At 36.4% G+C, this 27,522-nt stretch overlaps 2 protein-coding genes across 6 annotated transcripts in view; both read left to right on the forward strand.

Moving 5' to 3' along the window:
- Window positions 1-141, forward strand: part of mcoln3a (mucolipin TRP cation channel 3a) — a 24,201-nt gene extending 24,060 nt beyond the window's left edge. For both annotated transcript variants that reach the window (XM_087240320.1, XM_087240321.1), the window contains exon 12: window positions 1-141. This exon is cut by the window's left edge and continues 236 nt beyond it. The gene's annotated coding sequence lies outside the window, so the exon portion shown is untranslated.
- A 2,888-nt stretch (window positions 142-3,029) lies between these two features.
- On the forward strand, window positions 3,030-26,665 carry ssx2ipa (synovial sarcoma, X breakpoint 2 interacting protein a). 4 transcript variants are annotated; one of them, NM_200835.3, is given in 14 exon segments: window positions 3,030-3,161; window positions 4,828-4,987; window positions 9,541-9,707; window positions 12,065-12,265; window positions 13,138-13,248; window positions 13,714-13,849; window positions 14,953-15,028; window positions 16,432-16,612; window positions 17,035-17,182; window positions 19,182-19,318; window positions 21,110-21,283; window positions 21,545-21,662; window positions 24,400-24,550; window positions 25,865-26,661. In NM_200835.3, coding segments are annotated over 13 exon segments (1,758 nt in total). In that variant the 5' UTR covers window positions 3,030-3,161; window positions 4,828-4,941; the 3' UTR covers window positions 25,977-26,661.
- Window positions 26,666-27,522: the final 857 nt, after the last annotated feature.

A 27,522-nucleotide genomic window follows, 5' to 3' on the forward strand; every position in this document is an offset into this window, starting at 1 on the left:
GACGGGACAATCTGCTCATTTTTACTGGCGTTTCAGTATGGAGCCAGTTCAGTCTCAAAAATAATACATTTACAAAATATAATTCCTACATGCACAGCACAGTTCACATTAGTAAAATCCAATTTGTAAATTCAAAATTCATTCATTCATTTTCTTGTCGGCTTAGTCCCTTTATTAATCCAGGGTCGCCACAGCGGAATGAACCGCCAACTTATCCAGCAAGTTTTTACGCAGCGGATGCCCTTCCAGCCGCAACCCATCTCTGGGAAACATCCACACACATTCACACACTCATACACTATGGACAATTTATCCTACCCAATTCACCTGTACCGCATGTCTTTGGACTGTGGGGGAAACCGGAGCACCTGGAGGAAACCCACGCGAACGCAGGGAGAACATGCAAACTCCACACAGAAACGCCAACTGAGCCGAGGTTCGAACCAGCGACCTTCTTGCTGTGAGGCGACAGCACTACCTACTGCGCCACTGCCTCGCCTTAAATTCAAAATAAGATACAAAATTACACAAAACACGATTCGTAAATGCTCAATCCAATTCATAAATTTAAAAAATTCAATAATCCAATTCGTCAATTTAAAAAACGATTCATAAATACACAAATCTAATTCAAAACACCATTCGTAAAAGCATAAACTAAATTTGTCAATTTAAAACACGATTCGTAAATACACAAATGCTATTCGTCAGTTCAAAACACGATTCGTAAATACACAAATGCTATTCGTCAGTTCAAAACTCGATTCGTAAATACACAAATGCTATTCGTCAGTTCAAAACACGATTCGTAAATACACAAATGCTATTCGTCAGTTCAAAACACGATTCGTAAATACACAAATGCTATTCGTCAGTTCAAAACATGATTTGTAAATACACAAATCCATTTCATTTGGTAAAAATATGCACGATATGTATGAAATTGGATTTTGTAAATGTGAATAGTGCTGTGGATGCATGACTTTTATTTTGTAAATCTGCTATTTTTGAGAGTGATCTGGCTCCATATTTATAATAAAGTAAAATTAAATCAAAGCTTGTCAGAATAAAACTTGAGTTAAACCTAAAACGTAATATGAATGTATTATACTGTAATTGTAAAATAGGATGTTCTTCTGAAATAAGATTTAATATCAAAAATATAATTATTACTGTATTTCTAAGAACAGTTTACACAATTATTTTAATTTTACCAGAAGTAATGGTTAAACTGAATACGTTTTGGGATTTTGGTTAAATGAACATGCATTATGACTACTAACATGTAAAACAGGGATTCATATGGTTTGCTCGGCTGTACAGTTAAGTTTTATTGGCCATGGGTTTTAAATAAGCTGTTTTCTTATTTCTTTTCAATAATACAGTTTAGCTTCTATGTTATTTATGAGAAGTGTAATGTTACTGAGTTAACTCTAGGAAGCAAGCACTGAGACACTATGGATTGTATTCTGTTTCGTTGAAATATAAGCAATAGCAGAAAACATGTAGTACTTTAACGAATATTCACACAAAAAGTGACATTTAAACACATATAGTCTTTCATGGAGAGTCTGCTATGGGGTGCTAACTTTACCTCTTATTTTTTAATGTTTGAGCATCATTTTTGAACATTTTACCTGCTTTTTTTTATTTTGATTGCACTTTATGGTTTAATAAAATTAATCTGTGCTCTACCTGTATTTGCTGTGGCACGTTATATTATTACATTAATACATTTTATCCCACTTTTGAGTAAAAAAAGCAAAGAAAAATATTAAAATGCTGCAAACCATGTGATCCTGCTTATTTTGACTATCAATAAACACACTTATCAACTGTAACACGGAGATTACTCTTTAAAGGGGACCTATTATGCTCCTTTTAACAAGATGTTAAATGAGTCTCTGGTGTCCCTATGTGTGTATGTGACAATTGTAGCCCAAAATACCACACAAATAGTGTTTTGTAGCTTAAAAACAGCATCTTTTAGGTTTTGATGCTAATTGTGGTGTTTTGGTGACTGTCGCTTTAAATGTAAATGAGATTGCGGTCTTTTTAAAAGAGGGCGGAGCTACAAATGCCTGCAAGTCAGCGTAGTGGCAGATTCAAAAACAAGGCTGTGTCCGAAACCGCATACTTCCATACTATATAGTACGCCAAAATCAGTATGCGAGCCGAGTAGTATGTACGAACTCATAGAATTCGAAAATCAGTCTGCGAGAAGTACCCGGATGACTTACTACTTCCGGCGAGATTCCGGAGTGCGCATCCCATGCATGCTGCGCTATCCCATGATGCCCCGTGAGCGAATTTATGAATGGAAGTAAAGCGACACAACTGACGCAGGTAGGTCACGTGACCATGACAAAATGGCGGATGTAGTACGTCCGAATTCCATTCATACTTTTCACATTCATAATGTATAGAACGTACTTTTCTAACGGCCGAGTAGTACGGTTAAATTCAAATGCAGTACCTACTGAGTAGTAGGCGGTTTCGGACGCAGCCCAAGAGTAATGTCCTATGCTGATGAGGGAGAGATGGTCACTAGTGGGCGGGGCTTTCCCCCTCTGATGACATCATACACAGGGAGAATGTCAATCAAAGTGTTTCTGCAGACTGTTTGATCAAGTCTGATAATAAAACATTGAATTAATTCAAGTTTACCATTAGAAACTGGTTATATTTACAGTCTGTTGCCACACAACTGTGTTTAAACCCCTCATTAAAGGGATTTTTGCATAATAGGTCCCCAGTAGACTGATAGGCTAAACAGATAATAAATAAAAGCCCGAAATGCTACGTTTAAATAAACAAACAGCCATTAACTAATTAATTTATTCATTTATTTTCCAAATACTTACTCTTTTCCAGCAGGCAGACGGTGAACACCTGTTGCATGTAGTTACAGACAGGTAGAAGTCGCGATTCAGCCAATGAAATGGCGAGATGCTGGTTGCTTGACAACAAACCGACCAATGAACGTCGCGCTTGTTTATTTTGAAGACCGTTCAAATCATCCAAACATCTTCAGTGCCTGAGGGCAGGTGTACGAAACTACAGTCTTCACACTCAAGCACACACTGACTAATCTGTCCGATAAACACCGTGACGACATATGCTCGTCTGACGGTGTTTGGATCCGAGGATCAGCGGCTGATGTAAGTGAACCTGTTTGTGTGTGTGTGTTATTTTAGCTGCGGTGCTAAAGTTGAAACTGGTTGTGTCTCTAATATCGTATGCTGCCTACTTAGGCGACATGTCTAACGTTAGGTTCAAATCGAAATGCTGTATAGGTGGATGACAATCCATGGCGTATTCCGCATGTGTTTACACTAACGTTAAACACAAATGTGTGTGAAGCGTAAATAAACCTACTGTAATGTAAAGGAGTGAGTTTGGATTGAGGTAACGTTAACGGTAAAGATGATTTTAAATTCGCACATTCGTTCAGTGACAACTTGTGACAGGCTCCCTATATTGTTTACCCATGGTAACTTACTTTAAATGTTCGTACTGAATTCACATATAATTATGTGTTCACTGTTTAAAATTTGCTAACAATGCTTTTCTGAAATGATATTAACAAGGAAAAACTCCGAATGTGTGAATATTAAACCAACTTTAACGTTACCTCATATGGCTAAAATGCTGCTTATGTAGATGGCAATCTATTGCGTGTGTATTGAAACTGAATTAATGTGAAGCATAAATAATAGTTTGGTGAGAAGGGGTGAGTTTTGAAGTCGTGCAGACACAGTGAAATGGCATGTACAACACAATACAATGTGTTAAAGTTTAGTTTGTTACCCTGCTAACCTCTTGCTATCTAGTGATAGGAAACAAACAAGCTGACTAACTTAATGTGAAACATGAATAAGTAATACTTTGGTGAGTTTTGCAATCGTCTAAATAGTGCAGACACAGTGAAATGTCATGTGCAATACAATACAATGTGTTAAAGTTTAGTTTGTTACCCTGCGAACCTCTTGCTATCTAATGATAGGAGACAAACAAGCTGACTAAATTTCTTTACGTGTCGTTTCGATGGAGGTAAAGTTGGTTTTATGTTCGTCCATTTAGCAGTGTCTATATTGTTTACTTTTTATTCTGAATATTCGATCGGAATTAGCATGCAAGTATGACTTAAAAACAACATTAACACTATCTAATTCACTGTGAACAGGTTGTACTTTACTCATTTGCTGCTAATATGATTTCCCTATTTAGAATTTGCAAATAATACTTTTCTGAAATTATATTATTAAGGAGAATGTCTGAATATCCCAAATATATATAAATACGTATGTGTGTGTGTGTGTGTAACATTTATATAAATATATATATATATAATATTTCTATTTAATTTATATTTATACATTATATTTTTTATATATTTGTTTTTATTTATTTGTACATATATTTATTTAACCAGATAACATATATTTATTTATATATTTGTTTATTTATATATTTATTTATTTGTATATTTGTTTATATATATATATATATATATATATATATATATATATATATATATATATATATATATATATATATATATATATAATTTTTTGTTTCTGTTTATTTTTTAAATAAATCTTTTTAAATAAAAAATAAATAAATAAATTCACCTCTATTCACCTGCCTATCCAGTATGGTGGATGAATATACACTTATTCTTGCTGTGCTGTGTTTTTCCTGCTCTGATCATTGACTCCACCCCCTTCCCTACCCACTGATAATCCTGCATTGGTTTTTCCATGTTTAATCCGGCGTCTGAGGCCTTCTGCTGTGTAATCCAGCGTGCCGTCTCTTCTGTTTCAGGAGTGTTGGCCCAGTGCTGGTCTCTGCCTCTGCCCCGCTCACTCCTGAAGCACTTTTACATCTCGCTCAGATGAGCAGGGCGCCCCAGAAATCCCATCCAGGCTGAATGTTGACATGGGAGATTGGTGGAGTCCTGCAATGATGCCTGATCCAACTCTCGGTGAGTATGTCTGTGACTCGTGTGAGCTTTTTCTGTTTTATTTTTCGCTTTACAATGAAACAATCAGCATAAATAACAAAAGGAATATTCAGCATTAAGTAGCATCAGAGTATACAAAATCCAGGTTATGTTACTAGAATAATAACAGCATATGAATGGCCAGTGTGATAACAATAGGTTATTATATTACTGTAGACACGGTTCAAAAAGGTTCCAAAAATAGTCAAGGTTTAAAAATAAATGTGCTTCAGTTTTTTTTTGTTTAAACTGTATGTTAAATATTCCAGTGTGAGTATTTTCACAGTTGGCTTGATCTCGTTAAGAGATTGAGCTAATTAAAGCACAGTTTAATGTGTTGTAATGTGTTTAATGTGTCTGAAATCTGTTGGAAGGAGAAAAGTTTAGTTATTTACTCATTTCTCACATCTTTCATCATCTGTGTATGCTGTTACTTCTACCAATAAACACAGAAGATGAATTTTGAGTAATATAAATGAATCATTATGGATTATATTTGAAGAAATGTTTAAATTAACTGTTGTTGCATGGACAAATTGAACTTTAAGGTTCTTAACAAAAAGGTAATGCTTTAATTCAAGGTTCTCCCTCTTCTGTTTATTTACTATAGTAATTATAGCTATTAATTATTGGGAATTCTTCCTCATTTTTAAACCATTACCTCTTTGGCTCTTGATCTTTTTGGAGCCCATGGAATTGTACTTGGGGACAGTGGTGACAAAACCTGTGGAAAGAAATTTGACAACTATGAACCACAAATTTGGTGTCTCTCTCACAAAACAGCTAGTACCACCAAAAGGTCAAATTTGCATTCAAATTCATTGATTACTTAGTATCTTTATATATATATGATATAGTTTGTGTGTGTGTGTGTATATTTTTTTATTTATTTATATATTTACTTTTTTACTGTTTTTAAACATTGATGCTAGTAACATTTAATAATAATAAAGAAAAATAGGAACTGGCAAAAAATAAGAGAATTGACAATACACACCATCAACTAACCAAACCACTGCTTGTATTTAAATAAAAAAACAAACAAACATACTTAAAAAAAAAAAAAAAAAAATATATATATATATATATATATATATATATATATATATATATATATATATATATATATATATACACACACACACACACACACACAATAGGGCTGCTATGTATTGTCTAATTATTGTTAGAATTATTGTTAAAAAATAATACATCTAAATAATACATCTAAAAAATAATTCATACATGCACAGCACAATTCACGTTTACACAATCCAATTCGTAAATACCCAAATCCAATTCGTAAACTCAAAACTTGATTCATAAATAGTAGTGGTGGGCTTAGCGAGGCTTCATAAAACACTGAAACAGTTGACGCAAATGTGTCGAAGCTTCGAAGTGTTTCGAAACCCGTCTCATTTTATGTATTGCTCAGGAACAGCTTCAGCAATGAAACAGTTGTGCAAATTAAGGAATTAAACCCCACCTTTTGAAGATAACGTGTCAAGTGATTTAGTGTAGCGTGCAGAGATAATGGGTTCGAATCCAGTGTAATGCAGTTATAGACATTGGTTTTTCAAATGTTCTGTTGGTCTGTCATTCGAGTGATCACTTTGTGAATAAATATGTCTTGTTTTGGTCATGAAATAAATTAACATTACTAATTGGCATCAAGTCACAATTTCTGAATATTTGTACAAGTGGGGATTCGAACTCGGGACTTTTGCAGCACAATTACTCTGCGCACACGCACGGTCCACTAGGCCAGTGGTTCCCAACCTTTTTCTCTGGGGCCCCCCCCATGAACAAATACAAACATTGGAGCCCCCCCACCATATAAATACACACGCACGCACACACATATGTGCCGTATATATATATATATATATATATATATATATATATATATATATATATATATATATATATATATATATATATATATATATATATATATATATATATATATATATATATATATTTACTGTATGTGTGTGTTTGTGTATTTAGATAGGCTTTGTCTTATCTTTTCTTTGCTTTTCTTCGCCTCTGAAGAATCATTGCATTGACGTTTCTCTGCCATTTTTGTTTTGATTTTGCCTTTACGAGAAGTTGGACAAGCACATTGCGCAAGTGAGCAAAATGTAAAAAATAATTTAAAGTTATTTATTTTAATTATTTTTACTATTATGTTGGAATTTTAAGCATGTGTGTTGATTTTTTTTTTTTGGTACTTAAAAATACATATATAATAGTAGGGCTGATTTTGGGAAAAATCATAAATCACAATTACTTTGGTCATAATTGTAATCACAATTATTCAAAACGATTATCAGTTAAAGTCAAAATTATTAGCGCTGCTGAGAATTTTTTTTTTAAAAAAAAATAAATATTTCCCAAATTATGTTTAACAGATCAAGGAATTTAACAGTATTTTCTCTAATATTTTTTTTTCTTCTAGGCTTATTTGTTTTATTTTAGCTAGAATAAAAGCAGGTTTAAATATTTTGAAACCTATTTTAAGGTCAATATTATTAGCCCCCTTAAGCAATATATATTTTTGATTGTCTGCAGAAGAAACTACTGTTATACAATGACTTGCCTAATTACCCTAATTAAGCCTTTGAATTGCACTTTAATTTGAATGGTTGTATTTTGAAAAAATATCTAGTAAAATATTATGTGCTGTCATCATAGCAAAGATAAAAGAAATCAGTAATTAGACATGAGATATCAAAACTATTATGTTCAGAAATAAGTTTAAAAAAAACTTCTTTCCATTAAACAGAAATTGGGCAGGAAAAGGGTTGCTAATATTCAGGAGGGCTAATAATTCTGACTTCAAGTGTATACACACAGTTATTTTCCACCCTGCAAAGGAAAGAGAAATAAATACAATAGAATAAAAATATAAAACAAACTGTGCTTTAAGCATCTTCACTGTAAGAAAAACACTTAAGCTACAAAAATCCTTCAGTCAAGAGCAGAGAAACATTTTCTCCTTGTTTGATTAATCATAAAAACAGGCGGCAGCAGGAATATTTTGCGCTTTCTCTTTAATGGTTTCTCTTTCACGTCTTTTAAACCTCAACTCGTTTGTTTATTACACAAATGAGGGTTAATATAAATAATCACTAAACACCGCGTTTTGACACCTATTTGACCATTAAAGCGCTCACGTTAAGATGACTTTAGATGTCTGCGCTCCTCTGCTCGTCTCAGTGTGCGAATGCTGACCCGCCGCATGCTTCTGACTGCGTGTGCGTGTAGCACACACACATAGGCACGCGGTCTTTCGCAACACGTGTACAACTGGAAAGGGGGCGGTATATGATGCATATAATCGTTTATCTTGATTAATGCTTTTTTATAATTGTTTGAAATCGAAATCGCATTTTGGATTAATTGTACAGCCCTATATAATAGTGGAGCATTTTTATGCCTTTTTCTACCTCAACACGTATCCTCTCCCGCGCCCCCCTTGTGAACTCTGGCGCCCCCCTTAGGGGGGCGCGGACCCCAGGTTGGGAACCACTGCACTAGGCTACATGAGTTAGAGGTTTTTTCGCACCCTGTCAGTCAAACGCAGTTTTGCCAGATCTTGAAATGCTTAGGTATCTTGACACTGTGTTGAAATGTTAGTTTCGTGTCAGCCATTCCTAATGATTACACAAATCCAGTTCGTAAATTTAAAACGAAGTTCATAAACACACACATCCAATTCATGAACTCAACTTGATTCATAAATACTAGTGGTGGGCCGAGCGAGGCTGCATGAAACACTGAAACAGTTGACGCAAATGTGTTGGCTTCGTTTCGAAATTCATCTCTACAGCGACACCTAGTGCTCATTTTATGTATTACTCAGGAACAGCTTCAGCAATGAAACCGTTACGCAAATTGAGGAATTAAACCCCATGTTGCAAAGATAACATATCAAGTGATTTAGTGAAGCGTTATGTTGACTAGCTTTGGTGCAGTGTTTTGAAATGCTTGCGCTCGACACTGTCGCATCATTAGTTTTGCATTAGCCATCCCTAATAAATACACAAATCCAATTTGGAAATTCAAAACACGATTCAAAAATACACAAATCCAATTCATTTGGTGAAAATATTTATGATTTTACAAATTCATTCACTAAATTTTCTTTTGGCTTAGTCCCTTTATTCATTGGGTCGCCACAGCAGAATGAACCGCCAACTTATCCAGCATATGTTTAACGAAGTGGATGCCCTTCCAGCCACAACCCAATACTAGGAAACAAGTTGGATTTTGTAAATGTGAATTGTGCTCCGCATGTATGAGTTTTATTTTGTAAATTTATTATTTTTGAGAGAGTGTCTAGAATATCAGCCTAGTGCCTTTTTAACTGCCAGGCCTAAAAACAATATCCTCTCATCTGGTTCCTCCTGAGGTTTGAATGCATCACAGGTTACTCCTTTTGCCTCATGTTAAGACACTGATGATAGGCATGTCGTGTTTCAGCAGGCTTTAATGACACACTCTGCCTTTTTCGTTTGTCTTCTGTTCAGACACCAAAGAGCTTTCCAGTATTTCTGGGATCAGCATATCTCCCTCCAGGCAAAACTTGCAGCATTCACTGCACTCCACCATGGTTCTGCCCAAAAGCACCTACAGTGTATTGAGTGCCTTCTGCACAGAGGAGAACATATCGCAGTGTGTCACGTATATCAATCAGGTACATTTTAAAGTATTGCAGCTAACACGCTAGACACAATGTCAACATTTCAACTGTTGCGATTATCTGAAGATGGTTGGGATGCGATAATGTGGTTTTCTCCAAGACATCTTTTGCTGAAACGGGGTGGATCATGGTTTAAGTTTGGCATTAAACACACGGAAACGAAAATGTGCTCAAAATATATGTAAAAGTGTGTCCTGTGTCTTGAATGCTCACATAAATCCTTGTTGTTGTGTAATAAATGAACTGAGTTAAGAATTAAAATGCATGTGTAACAGCAAATTGGATCCGTGGGGCTCTTAAAGTGACAGTGTCCTATATTCTTGCTGCTGACTGTGCTTTTTATTAATCAAACAGCAAAAGACAAGGAGAAATCACTCACTGACTGAATGACTTTTATAGCTTTAATAAGAACCTAATTAAGTTTCATTTGCATATTTTATTAATGTTTTTTTGTTAGTTTTAGTCATTTTGGGGGCTTTTGTTTGATTGTTTTTGGTTAATTTTTACTTGCCTGTTCTGCTGTAATGTTGGGAATCATAACATTTCATGATCTCTGAAGTAAGTAGGTGTAATAGCAACCTTATTTACATATAAATCCATCCATCCTTCTGTCCAAGTATCTGTCCATCTTTCCATCAGACCATCCAAGTATACTTTCATCCGTCTGTCCGTCTGTCCAAGTATCCATCTGTTTGTCCGTCCTTCCTTCTGTCCAAGTATCCGTCCATTCTTCTGTCCGTCCAGGTATCCATCCGACCGTCCGTCCGTCCAAATATCCATTCATGCGTTTGTCCAAGTGTCCATTCTTTTGTCCGTCCAAGTATCCATCCGTCCTTCAGTCCAAGTATTCATCCTTCTGTTCATTTGTCCAAGTATCCATTCTTCTGTCAGTCCAAGTATCCATCTGTTCATCCATCCAAGTATCCATTCTTCTGTCAGTCCAAGTATCCATCCATCCTTCCTTCCAAGTATTCATCCTTCCGTTCATTTGTCCAAGTATCCATTCTTCTGTCAGTCCAAGTATCCATCCGTCCATCCATCTAAGTATCCATCGGTGCATCCCTCCCAAGTATTCATCCATCCGTCCAAGTATCCATCTCTCCGTCTGTGCATCTGTCCAAGTATCCATACGTCTGTCCAAGTATCCATCTCTCCGTCTGTGCATCTGTCCAAGTATCCATACGTCTGTCCAAGTATACATCAGTCTTTCCTCCGTCCAAGTATCCATCCATCCATTCTTCTGTCCATCCAAGTATCCATACGTCTGTCCAAGTATACATTAGTCTTTCCTCTGTCCAAGTATCCATCCATTTCTTTTGGAATGGGTTAGGGTCCAAGTATCCTTTCGTCTGTCCGTCCAAGTATCCATCCGTGCATCCCGTCCAAGTATCTGTCCGTCTGTCTGCCCAAGTATCCATCTCTTCGTTTGTGCATCTGTCCAAGTATCCATCTGTCCGTCCATTCTTCTTTCCGTCCAAGTATCCATCCGTCCGTCCGTCCAAATATCCATTCATCCTTTTGTCCAAGCATCCATCTGTGCGACCCTCCCAAGTATTCATCCGTCTGTCTAATTATCTATCCGTCTGTCTGTTCATTCAAGTATCCATCTCTCCGTCCAAGTATCCATCCGTCTGTCCATCCATCCAAGCATCTGTCAGTGTGTCCAGCCAGCTATCCATCCGTGTGTCCGGCCGAGTATCCACCCGTCAGAATGTGCGTCTGTCCAAGTATCTGTTCATCCATCCAAGTATACATCCATCCATCCATCCATCTGTCCGGCTGGCCGTCATATGGCCCACTCATAAATAACTGTGATTTCAGTATTGACCACAATAACTGTGATTGGAGCAGCTTGGTGGTGCAATGGGTAGCACAAGCGCCTCACAGAAACAAGGTTGTTGGTTCGAGCCCTGGCTGGGTCAGTTCTGTCTGGAGTTTGCATGTTCTCCCCATCCGCAATTTGACAACAGGTTTTTCAGACAAAAGGTATATTTGGTGTCTCCGTCAACTTTTAGTCCTCAGGGCTTCTGTTCCCTTTCATCGCTTCACTTGACACTAAGGAAGACGCCCTGTAGGTGTGGCCGTTTCTGAAACCTGTTTGGAATGAGGCTGATTTATTAGCTGTTAGGAATGCCTGAATAAGATATCCTCCTTTTGGGGAAAAGTTTTTTCTCCTTCTGCTTTGAGTTTACTTCTAGTCTTTCTTCAAATATATCACAAAGTGCATCCCACTTTTAACTCATTCTGAACATTTGAATATAGCGTTGTTTGACATGAACATATACTGTAGCAGCTATTCTGGATTTTAGCTGTAAACGGAAAGCTCATTGTTTTCTCCTGGTTCTTCACAGGAAGTGTGTTCGCTGGGCTTGTCTGCAGTGAGTGTGGAGTGTAAATCGGGCAGTGTGAGTGCCGTGCCGGTGTTAAATCTGCTGTATGAAGTGCTGCAGCTGCAGAGGAGAGCTCTGCGCGGCCTGCAGGAGCTGGAGACTCAGCAGATAAAGAACTGCAGTGACCTCGAGCATCTGCAGAACAACAACTGCAGACTCAAAGTACCACAATTCTACATTACTCCTAATAAAAAAGTCTGTCTATTTGTATCCATCTGTCATTTAAGTTAAAATTTTATCTCACTTTTAAATTTTATTATATTGTATTTTATTTGTATTTTTTTATTCTTTTTTTATTTATTTATTTATTTTTGTTTTGTTTTATCAATTGATGCATTTATTTGAATTAACTAAATTAAACTGATTTATTAAAATCAATTAATAGAATATTAATGGAATAATTGATATAAAATATATAAATAAATTCAATAAAAAGAATACAAAGTTTAAATAGATTGAATAAAATAAATAAACAACCTTCATTATTTAATTAGCAAAAATAAACAATAGATAATAAAATAGTAATACATAATAAAATATATAAATAATTGAAGAATAAAAAAACTGATTAAATTAAAAATTAAAACATTATTTTAGTTAATTAAATTTATATTTATAATTCATTAGAGTACTTTAAAAATGTATTTAATCTATTTAAATTTTGCATTTTTATTTTATTTATTTATATATTTTTCTATATATTTATATACTCTATTACTTTTATTTATTTATTTTATAATACTTATATTTTTCAAAGATGATTTCTAGGCCTGTAAAAGTCATGGAAAATATTTGTAGTCTTTATGTAAAATATTATATATATATATATATATATATATATATATATATATATATATATATATATATATATATATATATATATATATATATATACATACTTTTTTTTTTCAATCAATTAATAAATAATTTTTTTAATGTATTGCAGCATTTTGACAGCATTTTTAATGTAATTGCTTGAAAATATTACTAAAATATGCAGATTCATAAGAGCTAATATGGTTACTGTGTGTCAGGATCAGCTGGAGCACACCAGGAGAGAGAACTCGGGTCTGCACGAGGGCGAGCGACAGCTGCAGCTCAAGATCAAAACACTACAGAACTGCCTGAAGTCTGAGAAAGAGGAGGTAAGAAAACATCCTCTCTTTATGTGCTCGTATGCAGGCAGTATAACTGCACCCGTCGTCACTTTATGTGCTCATATACAGGTATTAAAACTGTACCCGTCATCGCTTTGTGTGCTCATATACAGGTATTATGACTGCACCCGATGTTTTGTTTTTGACTCGTTTCTTCCACGCTCCACATATTAAGACTTGAATATGCAAATGTGGCATGATTTACTTGCACATTCTGTTGTGAACGTCCCATTCACTATCACTAGTGTGGCACTGTTTAAAGCCAGAATAAAACCTATTTATATGTTTATTCTTGTTTTGATTATGGTTTTAGGTATTTACATGATGTTTTAATGTGTAATGTTGTTGCTGTTTTGTTGTGAAGCACTAGGTAGACCATTGGTTGTAGTTAGGTGCTGAAAGTGGATTTGATTGATTGATTGATTGATTGATTGTTTAATAACTATGCTGCAGGTACAGAAACTGCAGAGCATAATCTCCAGTCGTGCCACACAGTACAATCATGACCTGAAGCGTAAAGAGAGAGACTTCACTAAACTGAAGGATCGCCTCAACCAGCTGCTCATGGACAAACGGGACAAGAAACTCTGTGAGAAACACTTTTTATTTATGTTTCTGAAATGTTGACGTTGTACTGTATGCAACATTTACAGATGGTTCCATTCATGTATTGTTTTGCTGTTGATGCCAGTATTTTTTTAATCCCTCTGCTAGAAGTATATGATTGAGAAATAGTTTCTTTACTTATTTTATGTTTTATTAATTAAAAAAATTATTTGAATTAATTTAATTTCATTTATTATTAAGAATAATGAATTAATTTAAATATATAAATAAATTAAATAAAAAGCATACACTGTTTTAAATAGATTAAAATGAAAACCTTATTTAATAAATTGTTAAACTAAATTATGTTTGTTCAGTAATAATAATAATAATAAAAATAAAAATATATAATATAAATAAAGTAAAAAAAAATAAAAAGAAAAAAAATTAATATTTTATTAGTTATTATAAAAAAAATATTTAAACTGTTTGCATTGTGTTTTCTTCTTTTTATTTAATTTGTTTATATAATTTCCAATTTTTTAATATTGCTTTTTTTTTTCAAACATTTGCAGCATGTTTAGTGTTTTGCTGGTGATGCCAGTATGTTTTTAATCCCTCTGCTGAAAATACATAATTGAGAAATAGTTTTTTACTGATTTTGTGTTTTATTAATTAAATTTATATAATAAATAATACATTAAAATAAAAACCTTATTTAATAAATTGTTAAACTAAATTATGTTACTTCAATAAAAAAAAATAAAAATATATATATATATATATAGCAAATAATAACAAATAATTATTTAAATAATTATTATTTATAATTTTAATAATTATTATTTTATTTATTTTATTTAACCTGTTTGCACCTGTGGTGTGACGGCAAAATTGAAGAAAAAGTACTCTTAATAATTTCTGATTAGCATAAGAGAGATTTATCTTCGTTGTTGAACACGTACCTTTATATAGTGCAATTTGTTTTATATGAGATTATGAATAATAAAGAAATGTTTAATCATTTACAGCATTTTATATAGGACAACGCTAATTGTATTAATTTCTCTCATATGCCGCAGTGGAACAAAAATGCACACCCACAACCCATGCTTTTTTCCCCTCTGTCTTTTGTCATGTGTTCAGCCATTGAAGTGTCAAACTATGTGGGACGGTCAGATGGCAAGAGAGGCCTCTGGAAGACGGGCAAGATGGAGGCTAGGTAACAACACATTGGGCATATTTTTTATGCCTGATATATAATAATTCAATATATCGTTATTAGACATAGGACTATAACCGTTGTAAAGAAATCTAAATTAGCGAAGACAGCAGAAGTCAATGATTTACTTTATTTAGCCTGGCATGTTAACTATTCCAAAATATTTTAAATGTTTTTTTTAATAAAATATACAGTATGACAGTAAAGCATAATACCGTGATACAGTGAAACCGTGATAGTTTTATACAAGGTTATCATACTATCAGAATCTTATACCGGCCCGTGTCTAATCGTGATGATGAACTTGCACAATATTAATGCCGTGGAAGCTTCAAACTATTGTGAAGAATAATAATTTTTACAGCTTAGGTCAATGTTGTAATAATAAGTATGCTATGGTAAAAGCTTGATGTGAATGTAAATTAAATTTATAATAATACTAAATAATAATAATTAGTAGTAATTATTATTATTAATAATAGTGGTTGTTGTAGTTATTAAAGCTAGTTGTTGTTGTTCTTGTTGTTATTATTAATATTATTATTATTATTATTATTATTATTGTCATTTATTATATTTTATTATGTATTTTATTATTATTATTATTATTAATTTTACTATGTGTTATTATTATTATTATTATTATTATTATTATTATTATTATTATTATTATTATTAATTTTACTATGTGTTATTATTATTATTATTATTATTATTGTCATTTATTATATTTTATTATGTATTTTATTATTATTATTATTAATTTTACTATTTGTTGTTGTTGTTATTATTATTATTATTATTAATATTATTTGATAAAAAAAAATAATAATAATTATTATTATTATTATTATTATTATTATTTGTGTTGTTGTTGTTGTTGTTGTTATTATATTGTTTATGTATTTACTATTTTATTTAATGATGATGATGATGACAATAATAATAATAAATATTATTTTTAGATGGTGGTGATGATAATAATAATAATAATAATAATAATAATAATAATAATAATAATAATAATTATTATTATTATTATTATTGTTATTATTTATTTGTGTTATTATCATTTATTATCTTTATTATTATTAATATTATTGTTATTATTTGATAAACTATGAAAAGCTAAATATTATTTATTTATACTACCAATAACATTATTAATAAATATTACAAATATAATTACTGTTTATTCAAAGTTTTATTATTGCTGTAGTTTTTTTTTTTAAATAAAAAATAAAAAGCTTAGTTGTATTTACCCAACCTTGGGTTACAGATATGGATCAACCAGACAGTCAGGATAAAAAATGTCATTTAAATTGAATTGCTAAAATGTCGTTAATTGAATGTAAATAGTGTGAATGAATATATGTGAAGGATCTGCTGTCGTGTGGTTTTAGACATGAGGGTGAGATGTACAAGGCTCTGCTGACCGATTACGAGGCACGGCAGAGATCTCTGATGCTGGAGAACTCGGAACTGAAGAAAGTGTTGCAGCACATGAAGAAGGACATGATCGCTATTCTCAGTCCGAAGAAACCCTGCGTTAAAGCAGAGCTCGCAGACGACAGCCTAGAGCAGGTCTGAGTCTTATTAATATGTATGTATATAATATATACATATATACTTATATATGTAACCTGAGTTTTCTGGCCCTCCGTTAAAGAATGCATTATGTATTTACCCAAAAGTTTCCATTTACTCAAAACAGAGAATTTTTAAATGTAAAAAAGTGTATCTGCATCCTCATTCAATTAAATGCATTTTAGATTTGATATTAATATTTAATTTTGGTCTTCAAAATCTTGTTTATATATTAAAAACATTGGTTTGTTATGTAACTATCAAAAGACTTGAAGTAAGCCGCTCTGTTCATGTGGTTTCACTGTTTATGCGTTGTTTGTTTTAATGGTGTGGACATTCAGTTCAGGTACAGGTAAGTGTTTGGAAGTTGAATGAAGGACGGATAGATGTGGAATGATGAAGTGTCCGTTTATAATCAGGCTGGCTCTGAGTGTGAGGATGAGGCTGGCGAATCCAGCAGAGAGACTCTGGAGCAGTCGTGTGAACAGGCCCGCGAGCAGCTCACCAACAGCATCCGCCTGCAGTGGAGGAAACTCAAGAGCCACATGGAGAGACTCGACAGCCAGGGTACAGCATGATCAGGGTGTCTGTGGGGTCTTAACAAAATCAAAACTAACCATATTGAGTTTGTTAGCTCACATTGCTCCAATTACAATTCATCTGTGCATGAAGAAAAAAAAAAGTTTGCCCTTCTAATCTTTAGATTACTTCCGAAAATGCACTGTTTTCTGTTAAATTCTCAGATTAGGTCTGTCTGAGGTGGTGGGCGGGGCTAACATGCTTAACCACGCCCATCCAGCTGTCAGTTTTGACAACATATAGAAATGGCGAGCAGGAGGAGTCTGTTAGGTTGTAATAACTCCCCAAACCCTTTTCCAGATTGTTCTGAATGAAATGCCTACTTTAATACATCCAATCAGCTCTCAGTACAAAAAAAAACAAGCCACGCCCACTGTTTTATTATTTAATTTTTCGTTTCTCTAGGAACTGTGCCACAAATCATTGCATCTACCGATTCATGTGGACTTCAATATGTCTTAAATTTCAAAAACTAAATTTTAGACCTTAAAAAAATCCTAAATTCACTGAAATATTGTGCCGTGGGTCTTTAAAATCATTTTAAAGGTGCTGTATGTACGTTTTTGACTCTTCTAAAGCATAAAAATTCCATAATATGTTTGCAGATCTTTAAAAAAAAATTCTAAGTGAACATTCTTGTTAATCTGAAAAACAATGCTGAAGTCAGATATTCTGCTTTAAACATGTGTTTGTACGCTGTCTTTGTTGTGGTCATTTTAACCTGCTCAATGCCAGTTTAGCCAATTATATTGCAGCACTCCTGGTTGCCTTTTTAGAGAATGATGTATTTCATTTATTCAGAAAGGCTATGAAAGCATGCGTCTCTGAACGAAATGCGACCTCCAGTGGACAGTAGCAGACTCTGAAATGAGACAGGTTCAGTTCCACATTAAGTTATTAAGGTTATTAAGTGAGAGGGATTTGGCTGCAGACTTGGTGCAGTGCAATGTGAGCTGCATCCAATGCTTTTTAATTCGCTCACCTAACCCCACCCTTAACCCTACCCGTCACAGTGACGTCACTCACTCCATTGAGTGCATTGTGTTTTAGGGTTGTGCCGATAGACGATGGTATCGTGTATTGACGATAGGCAAAGATATCGCCAAGAGCTGAAACCTATGACGATTTTAAAGACCATATTTAGCTCGTTTCGCGTTAATGGAGATCTATTACATGTTTTAAGTGCACTATTAAATAAAATGAATTCATTCATTGTCTTGTCGGCTTAGTCCCTTTATTAATCCGGGTTCGCCACAGCAGAATAAACCACCAACTTATCCAGCAAGTTTTTACACAGCGGATACCCTTCCAGCCGCAACCCATCTCTGGGAATCATCCACACACACATTCACACACACACACTCATACACTACGGACAATTTAGCATACCCAATTCACCTGTACCGCATGTCTTTGGACTGTGGGGGAAACCGGAGCACCCTGAGGAAACCCACGCGAAGGCAGGGAGAACATGCAAACTCCACACAGAAACGCCAACTGAGCTGAGGTTCGAACCAGCAACCTTCTTGCTGTGAGGCGACAGCACTACCTACTGTGCCACTGCCTCGCCTAAATAAAATGAATAGTATTATTATTTTTAAACATCTTCATTAATAATAAATTAACTACAAATAATATGATAGCTTCAGCTGTTCACATCAACATCAAGATATGCAGTGATAAGCAATTTGGCTGTTTGCACCACACGAAACGCCAAATACTGACCAAATGTAGCCCTGAACTATTTGAAAATCTGGAATTTGGGGGTGCAAAAAAATCTAAATACAGAAATCCCCTTTTAAAGTTTTGAAAATTAAGTGCTTAGCAGTGCATTTATAATACAATTTTTTAAAACTTGATCTTTACCTGATAATATAATTTTTTTTTTGCAAAGATGAAGAGTAAACTTTGACATATTTGAATTCAGATGTGCTGCAGTTGTTAAGTTGTCATACTGATCATGCGTGCGCATGCGTCTGTGTTGCAGCATCACTGGTGGCGTCTCAGGAGCGTGAGGCAGAGGAGCTGATCTCCAGGAAGGATCAGGAGGAAGAGCTGCAGCGCATGAGACTGGAGCTGCAGCAGTGTAAAGAGTTCATTCACATGCAGCAGCAGCTCCTACAGGTCAATATTATACACCAACACTGATCTGCAGTACAGTACTAGTATGTGGACTTTCCAGTTTGCATTTGTTTAAAATGTCCATATAAAATGAGGCGGCGTTTACTTAAATGTGAATTTAAAAGTGTGTAACTTTTAACATGGTTATGATAATGCTTTATGTGGATAGTGAAACACAAGGCATTTTTACATTAAAAATATATATATGTGCAATGTAATTTTTGATTGCTAAAAGAATATGATAAAAAAACATTGTTTATGGATAGCTATAACCTAGTGTGCTACAAAACAGTGACAAAATTCGCATTTAGAAGATATAAACATTCAACTTCCGCCTAAATGGATCAATTGTTTTGATCACCTCATACTTCAGGTTCTCTTCAAATCTTCTGACCAATCGAATGCTCTCTAGCATCTGACATGCCCTGCCCTCCTCTTCTCATTGGTTGTTCACTTGATGCGCTGGAGCTCAACCACTCTCCCTGGCAGAGCTCTGATGCTGCGTTCACACCAGACGCGGAATGTGCGGATAAATTGCGCTATTCACGCGTAAATAGCCGCGTGAACATTTGAGGTTACTCGCTTCATTCGCGCGTCAAATTCACTTCAGAACAGACGTGGATTCGCGTGATGGGCAGGGCTTCTGTCTGCCCGGTGACTGTAGCTTCATAGCTAAATGGCTAACATGGATTTTATGAAGAAAATAGCAGTGTTTATGTGCTTTATGCAGACTGAAAAACAGCGTCGATACGTTTAGGGCTGTGTCTGAGTCCACTAGTTTCTTTCAGACGTGCATCCAGTTCTGTGAGCTCATAAACTCCTCCAGAAACTGAACCTGGCTGATGGAGGCTTTTTAGCAGTGCTTCTGACTGAGCCCAGCCCAGTTTGATGAACTTCTTGTCAGTGTCGGCTGGAGGATTTTCCCTGGGACACCAACAACAGGCGATACGTCACAATCATGCCCCCACAAGAGCAAGCTCCTGATTGGTTAATGCGGCGCGAATGTCCGCTGAAGTTCAGATTTTCGAACTCCATTGACTTGCGCGAAACATGCGTTAAGCGCGTCAAACTTGCAAAACGCTAAATTCGCGCTGCGCCATTTGCTCGTATCACGGCATTCGTGCAATTCGCATCGCGCCATTCGCGCTGCAGGATGTGTATTTGCGCGTTTGCATTGACTTGACATGTAAATCACTTGCACTTGACGCGCGTTTTGCATCAGGTGTGAACGCAGCATTAGAAAAAAACAACACTATTGGCTGTTTTTTTTTTTATAAAGGGAGGAGCTACTTTACGTCCCGCCCTCTTTTCATGTTTTAGTTCAGATTGCATCAAACATCGAATCAAAAAAGCACTTCGTGGCTCCTTTAACGCCCCATTCACACGGGGCGTCAGCGTCAATGCTTCCCAATCACTTTGAATGGGTGACATCAGGCGTTGCCGAACTGCATTGTGGATCCGTCGGCGCCATTTCAGAGGCATTTCTCACTGCAGAAGTTGGGACTAGCTCAAATTTTCAAGCGCCGACAGAAGCGTCAGCCAATCAGATCGCTGTATGCAAATACACCTGCTAGACAGTGACCTATTACTGACTGAATTTCATTGGCTGACGCTGCTATGACGATCGCTTCAGCCCCAACTTCAGACAAGCCTTCACTCAAGCGTTGACGCTGAAGCACCGTGTGAATGGGGCGAAAGTGTTTTTTGCGTATCGGATAAAATAGATGTGGATTGTTATTCATTTGTGTAAATAGAGCCTCGGTCGTGTGTGTGTGTGTGTGTGTGTGTTTACAGCAGCAGATCAGCTCCCCGTGTGATGAAGAGACGGCGGCTCTGCTGAACGACTGCTACACGCTGGAGGAGAAAGAGCGACTGAAGGAGGAATGGAGACTCTTCAATGAGCAGAAGAGGAACTTTGAGCGAGAAAGGAAGAATTTCACTGAAGCTGCCATTCGTTTGGGACACGAGGTAATCAATATTTTGTGTTTGTGTTTTGCAGGCGGGGATTATGCAAATGTGCTGCTTTGATCGTGTATATGGACTAATCACACAACACTTAGACATGACTTTAATCAATTTTGATGATGCAATATATATCGCCCAACATTAAAGCCAATTTCAGCCACAACTGTTTTGACCCCAAAACTACGACTTATTGAAATGCTGTTTTCTTAAGCGAGTGTCTTGACAGAACATCTTCTCATTCCTGTTTCTTCTCTCTCTCTTCAGAGGAAAGTGTTTGAGGAGGATCGGGCGGCATGGCTGAAGACACAGTTTTTGAACATGACTCCGTTTGTGGACCGTAAACGGCCGGCTCTGTCTGAACCTCACAGTGCATTATCAGTCGGTGAGTATCCCTGAGGGGCAACACGGCAAGAAGGACGCTTGTTCGAGTCGCGGCTGGGTCAGTTGGCAGTTCTGTGTGGAGTTTGCATGTTGGGGATGGTTATGAGGCCATGATAGACGGAGGTAAATTTGGCCTGGTTGCCGTTGTTAAACCCCTACTACTGCCCCTTGTAATGTATGAAGAACATTCTGGGATTTTTAATGACCACAGAGAGTCAGGACCTCGGTTTAAAGCCGCCTCTCCACTGCACACGACATTTGGACACGACTGTCGGAATACGCCCCCTTGTGGCAGCCGCACAGTATTTTCAGTGTTGTCATGCACCACGGGAGCTGATTCTCACGCGTCCGAAATAAAGGAGGGCAAAAGCAAGAGCCTTTATTCTCTGTGCGTTTACATGGTTTTATGGATGAATGAATAATAAAAACTCATAGGCCGCTAAAATATTGGAGGAAATGTGGAGACGACATAATATATATATATATTTTTATTACTTTCTTACTTACATTTATGAACAGAAAAGTTTTTGTTTTTAATATAGACTTTTAATAATTCCAAAAATAACCAAATAAACTCCTATTTCTCATCTCGCGTGCGCACGGATCTGCTTGGACAACACTGGAATACATCATATCCGGTCGGCAGGTCGCATACGGTCTAGTCAAATATTTCAACGGATCCGCAGCTCGATTGGGATCCGAAGTTTTCACATACGGAGGTGATCGGAATTCAACGCAGCTCCCGGACTACTCTCCATTGGAAATGAATGACTTCCGGTCTGTCGCTTGTTGTTTGTCGTGTGTAGTGGAAAGGAGGCTTATGTCTCATCTGAAAGACGGCGCCCACTGAGCAGTATAGAGTCCCCTTGACTAGAGCTGCACGATTCTGGCTAAAATGAGAATCACGATTTTTTTTGCTTAAAATAAAAGATCATGATTTTCTCACGATTCTGTAGATGTAAAATAAAGGTATGGTAAAAACAAACATATGGCACAACATTGATAATAATATTATGTGTAGGTCTACTGGTTTCTATAAATAATTCTATTCTACTTATAATAATTCTGATGTTGAATTATTATGTTTGAGATATGTGCTTGCAATCTGTCATATTAGACAATTTTATTCACCGGTAAAATCAATCGCCATTATCAGATTATATTCAACATTATATAGGCTAGAGTAGTTATACTGACATTGTAAACATGTATTTTGATGCACAACTATGGGTTCGCTATGAAAGAAAACACATATCAAATGCTTGCCATAATCATAACTCTAAAATGCGATATGATCATTTAAATGAAGTGCACACTTTCGGTTTCATTTTGACTGCTAAATGCTTGTTCATACTTCGCGCGCGGCTCCCAAACGATCACTCTGTGCCACAAACTGAATATTATTTACAACTGTATTACCCGTTATTCACAGCATATGCAGGTTCTGTTCACTGAAGTAGACGCGCGCGCGTCTATCATTAAGTAGAGCGCGCGCCCTCTCTGTGATAACAGCTCACGGTCTGCAGCTCACGTCACGTGTGATTTCCCGATCGCGAAAACATCATTATATGAAGACAAAAATGACATTATTAGGTGAACTATACATTATAAATACAGTGTGTGTCTCATTCAACATCATTTGGAGGTGTCAATGTCACTGAGCAACGTGTGTGAAACAATGAAAGACTCGTGCAGCCGCCTTCTCTTCTCTCCTGAACTTGAAAATATGATTGACAGAATCGTAGAAATGCTGGATTAAGATCGTCTAGGGGGTCGAATAGAGATTGCGATCTTTTAACGATTAATTGTGCAGCTCTACCCTTGACTATACTGGGGCGTTAGGACCCACAGCATGTGAGAGTTGCATAGGGCTAGCTGCCGGCTATCGATCTGCTTTTTAGTGGAAGTGGCGTTTAGCGGCTTTTGCATCTGAACTCTTCATATCGTCTTTTGTGTTCAACATAAGAATGAAACAGGGTGCGTTCACACCTGTGAATCGATTCAGTTGTTCCGAAACAGGGATTCAAATTGTTACAGTGTTGCTCTTTGCTCTTGGAGCGGTTCGCTTTCACACGGCAAAGTTTCTAAACGGACCAAAAGAGCTAAAACAAGTCACGTGTGAGTAAACTCTCCTCACATTGGTCAGTTTCACGGTTTATTTTGCAGAGTCCCGCTCAGCTGTCAGGGCGATGGTAGTGGTTTGGTGGTGTTTGACGGGGTGCACGCGACGTGTCTGAAGAGCGAGGACGGAAGCAGTGGGGAGGGGTGAGAAGAGTGCGCAACGTATTTAAGGACTGTGAGGGAGACGCATGATTTCCGGAAGATTGTCACTCATTTGTGGGCATCCGGGAGTCTCTGTGCATTTGGGGGAAACTCTTGAAACTTCCAGGAGACTTGGGATGTCTGGAATGACGTCTCGCACTACTCATAATTCTCTCTTCATTTAGCCGTATGCCTTTTACATATCCATAAAACACTGATATAACCGGGCTCGGATATTGCTTTGTCACTACAATCGATCCGCTCTAGAGATTGTTTCAATCGAGCTGAGACCTCCTCATTCAAGCAATCTCAGAGCGATTGTTTTGGTGCGGATCCGAGCGCGATTGGCGGTTTCACATATGCCAAACGAACCGCGCTAACAGGTTCCGAAACAAAAGTCTAGGTGTGAAACCACCCTCAAACTGCTAAGCACCAAGTAAAGAGTTGATAAATAGTGACAGAATTTTTTTTTTTAGGCACAGAACCAGAGGCCAAACTGCATTCGACTCCTCCGCTGTTCACTAAGTCCCTGTCCAACTCAGTGTTCTGCACTCCTAAAGCTGCGCCGGTGAAGATGCCCACCACTGCCGACCTCTACCGCACACTAAACCTCATTCCAGAGAGCAGGTACTCCAATCAGTTTCTGTCCCCCCCCATCCAGGCAATCCTATACTGCCTCTACAATACTCTACAACAGGGGTGTCAAACTCAATTCCTGGAGGGCCGAAGCCCTGCACAGTTTAGTTCCAACCCTGCTCCAACACACTTACCTGTAGGTTTCAAACAAGCCTGAAGGACTCAATTAGTTTGATCAGGTGTGTTTAATTAGGGTTGGAACTAAACTGTGCAGAGCTGCGGCCCTCCAGGAACTGAGTTTGACACCTGTGCTCTACAATGATATATTAAGGTCTGCACTCCAAGTTTGAGCTGTTTTCATCTATGATTATCATAATTAATATAAATATCATTACTGTACAGGTGAGGAGCGAGAATTATTACATTTACATTTAGTCATTTAGCAGATGCTTTTATCCAAAGCGACTTACAAATGAGTACAAGGAAGCAACTTACACAACTATAAGAGCAACAATGAATTGAGCTGAGTTGAGCTGCATGTTCAGATAGGAAGGGTCGGACCTTTCTGATGTTATAGAGTGCGAATCTGCAAGATCGAGCCGTTCTAGAAATGTGGTCAGAGAAGTTTAGTTGGTCATCAATCGTTACTCCAAGGCTTTTCACCGTTTTGGATGCAGTAATGGTTGCCCCATCCATCTGGATTGAAAAGTTGTGATGCAGAGTCGGGTTGGCAGAAACTACAAGCATTTCCGTTTTTGGGAGGTTAAGCTGAAGATGATGATCTTTCATCCAGTGTGAAATGTCCGACAGGCAGTTATACTAAAGTTTAAATAAATATAAATAATTCTACTAAAATGACAATATTAATGGTGGCCAAAGACTTTTATAAGTTATTTTGTGCATTAGTAGATTAATTTGGGATGTTGTGGTGATACCATCAGCTAAATGACGTGAATAATGTTTAATTGGTGATGTATGGTTAACCTTTTTAGGTTGAATTATTTATAGTAATTGTTTATAGTATTATTATTATTATTTTCAATTAATTAATTATTTGTTTTTGCCTCCTCCTGAACATTGCTCAGTGTGACTTTGTGTGAGATTTGATGTAAGCTTTGGTTTTAAAAGTTTTAATAAAGTGTGTCAAAGTCTCTCTCTTCTCAGAGATGGGTTGGGGCTGGAAGGGCATCCGCTTCGTAAAAACTTGCTGGATAAGTTGGCAGTTCATTCTGCTGTGGCGACCCCGGATTAATAAAGGGACTAATCTGACAAGGAAATGAATGAATGAATGAATGAAAGTCTCCCTCTCTCTCTCTTTTTTTCCTCTCTCTCTCTCTCTCCCTCTCTCTCTCCCTCCACTCCTAGAGGTCATGGGAAATGTCCGAGTGCTGAGATGTTGAGCAGGTCGCGTTTGCGTAATTCCTCCAGCGACTGCAGTGTGATCTCTCTGGTCAGGGATGAAAACAGCTCTGTCTGATGGTACGCCAGTGTTATTACACACACACACACACACACACACACTACAGAAGACACACTCCGTTTGTGATGGTAGCATTACTGAGTCTTCCATTCATACCGATACAGTCAGCTGCTCTTTTCCTCTGTCTCTCATTTGCTGTCGTCCCTTTGCGGATTTAGAGCCGAATCAAGCAGATGGATCAAATTGATCCCGCTGACAATCATTTTAATTAATCTCTCAATAATAAATATGTAAAGTGGCCAATGTGTGTTGTGTAATAGTCATGATGAAAACTTGACCGCAAGAGTGTGTGGGCTGTGAATGCTGCATTAATCCATTAAGCACTTTTTTTTTTAAAGACTCAACATTGATTGTAGCTTTTAAATATTAATGATGTTTAATGATTTGCCATTTATATGGTTGGGTTAGGTTTCACACTTAGGCTGCTGAAAGTTTTTTACTTTTATCACTGAGGTACCACTACATGTGTTGATTGCTTATTTCTTGATGCAAGATTTGAGTATACTGTAGATTGCCATTCACGTTTTTCACTCGAATGTTTAATATTTATATTGAGAAATCAAGAATGTCTTTGGTAGAACTTAAGATGCTTTTAGGATGTTTACATATTTGAAGACTGATGTCTTTAAATCAATGCAATAAAGTTTGTAAGATTTGGAAAATAAATGAACATATGAATAAATAAAGAGCTTGTTTTGTGTTTCTAAAAATAAGCTTGAAACTGAAAATATTGCACTTGTATTTTGTAAATTTGTGTTTCTTGATTTGCTTGCTGTGATTTTGACCTTTTCTACAAAAAAAACAAGCAATTGTCAAATTTTATATTTGTGCAAAACAGTGCATCCGGAAAGTATTGATAGCACTTTTTCCACATTTGTTTGTTAAAGCCTTATTCCATAATGGATTAAATTCATTTATTTCCTCAACATTCTACACACAATCCCCCATAATGACAATGTGAAAAAAGATTTTCTGAAATTGTTGTAAATTTATTAAAAATAATAAAGCTGAAAAATGAGATGTACATCGGTATTCACAGCCTTTGCTCCAAACCAGGGGTTTTCAAAGTGTGAGGCGCGCCTCCCCTGGGGGGCGCCAGAGCATGTCAGGGGAGGCGCGGGAAAAAATATTATATAATAAAAATATAATTATTAAGTTTAATTATTATACGTATTTTTATTATATTTACACCTTTTAATTAAACAAAGCTAAAAAAAAATACTACGTCAAAAATAAGAAAACCTTTTTTACCCAGAAGGCCATAGCTGTGAATTCGCTTCTGTTTGGCAAGCCCGCCAATACTGGTATATGCCTGCTAATACAATGGATCGGTTTCTGAGACCCCCCCCTGATTCAAAGCCTTCAAGTTCAGGGCTTAAACCCAAAAGACGACGATATGATGATCAGTATTTGAGTTTAGGATTTACGTGGACAGGACCAGCTGATGAACCTCGACCTTTATGTGTGGTTTGTCAAGATATTTTGGCTAATGACAGCATGAGACCAGCTAAACTTCGACTGTTTTGACTGGGGTGGACAGTTC

This window comes from Danio rerio, chromosome 2 (assembly GCF_052040795.2).
Source record: "Danio rerio strain M-AB ecotype USA chromosome 2, GRCz13ab, whole genome shotgun sequence".
Lineage (NCBI taxonomy): Eukaryota > Metazoa > Chordata > Actinopteri > Cypriniformes > Danionidae > Danio > Danio rerio.

Excerpts from the sequence above, each read along its gene's own strand:
- ssx2ipa (XM_087239045.1), top strand. The coding sequence starts at position 4,942 with ATGGGAGATTGGTGGAGTCCTGCAATGATGCCTGATCCAACTCTCG. Across the intron at positions 4,988-9,540 it reads GATGCCTGATCCAACTCTCG|ACACCAAAGAGCTTTCCAGT; the intron begins GTGAGTATGTCT and ends TCTTCTGTTCAG. Across the intron at positions 21,284-21,544 it reads CCATTCGTTTGGGACACGAG|AGGAAAGTGTTTGAGGAGGA; the intron begins GTAATCAATATT and ends CTCTCTCTTCAG.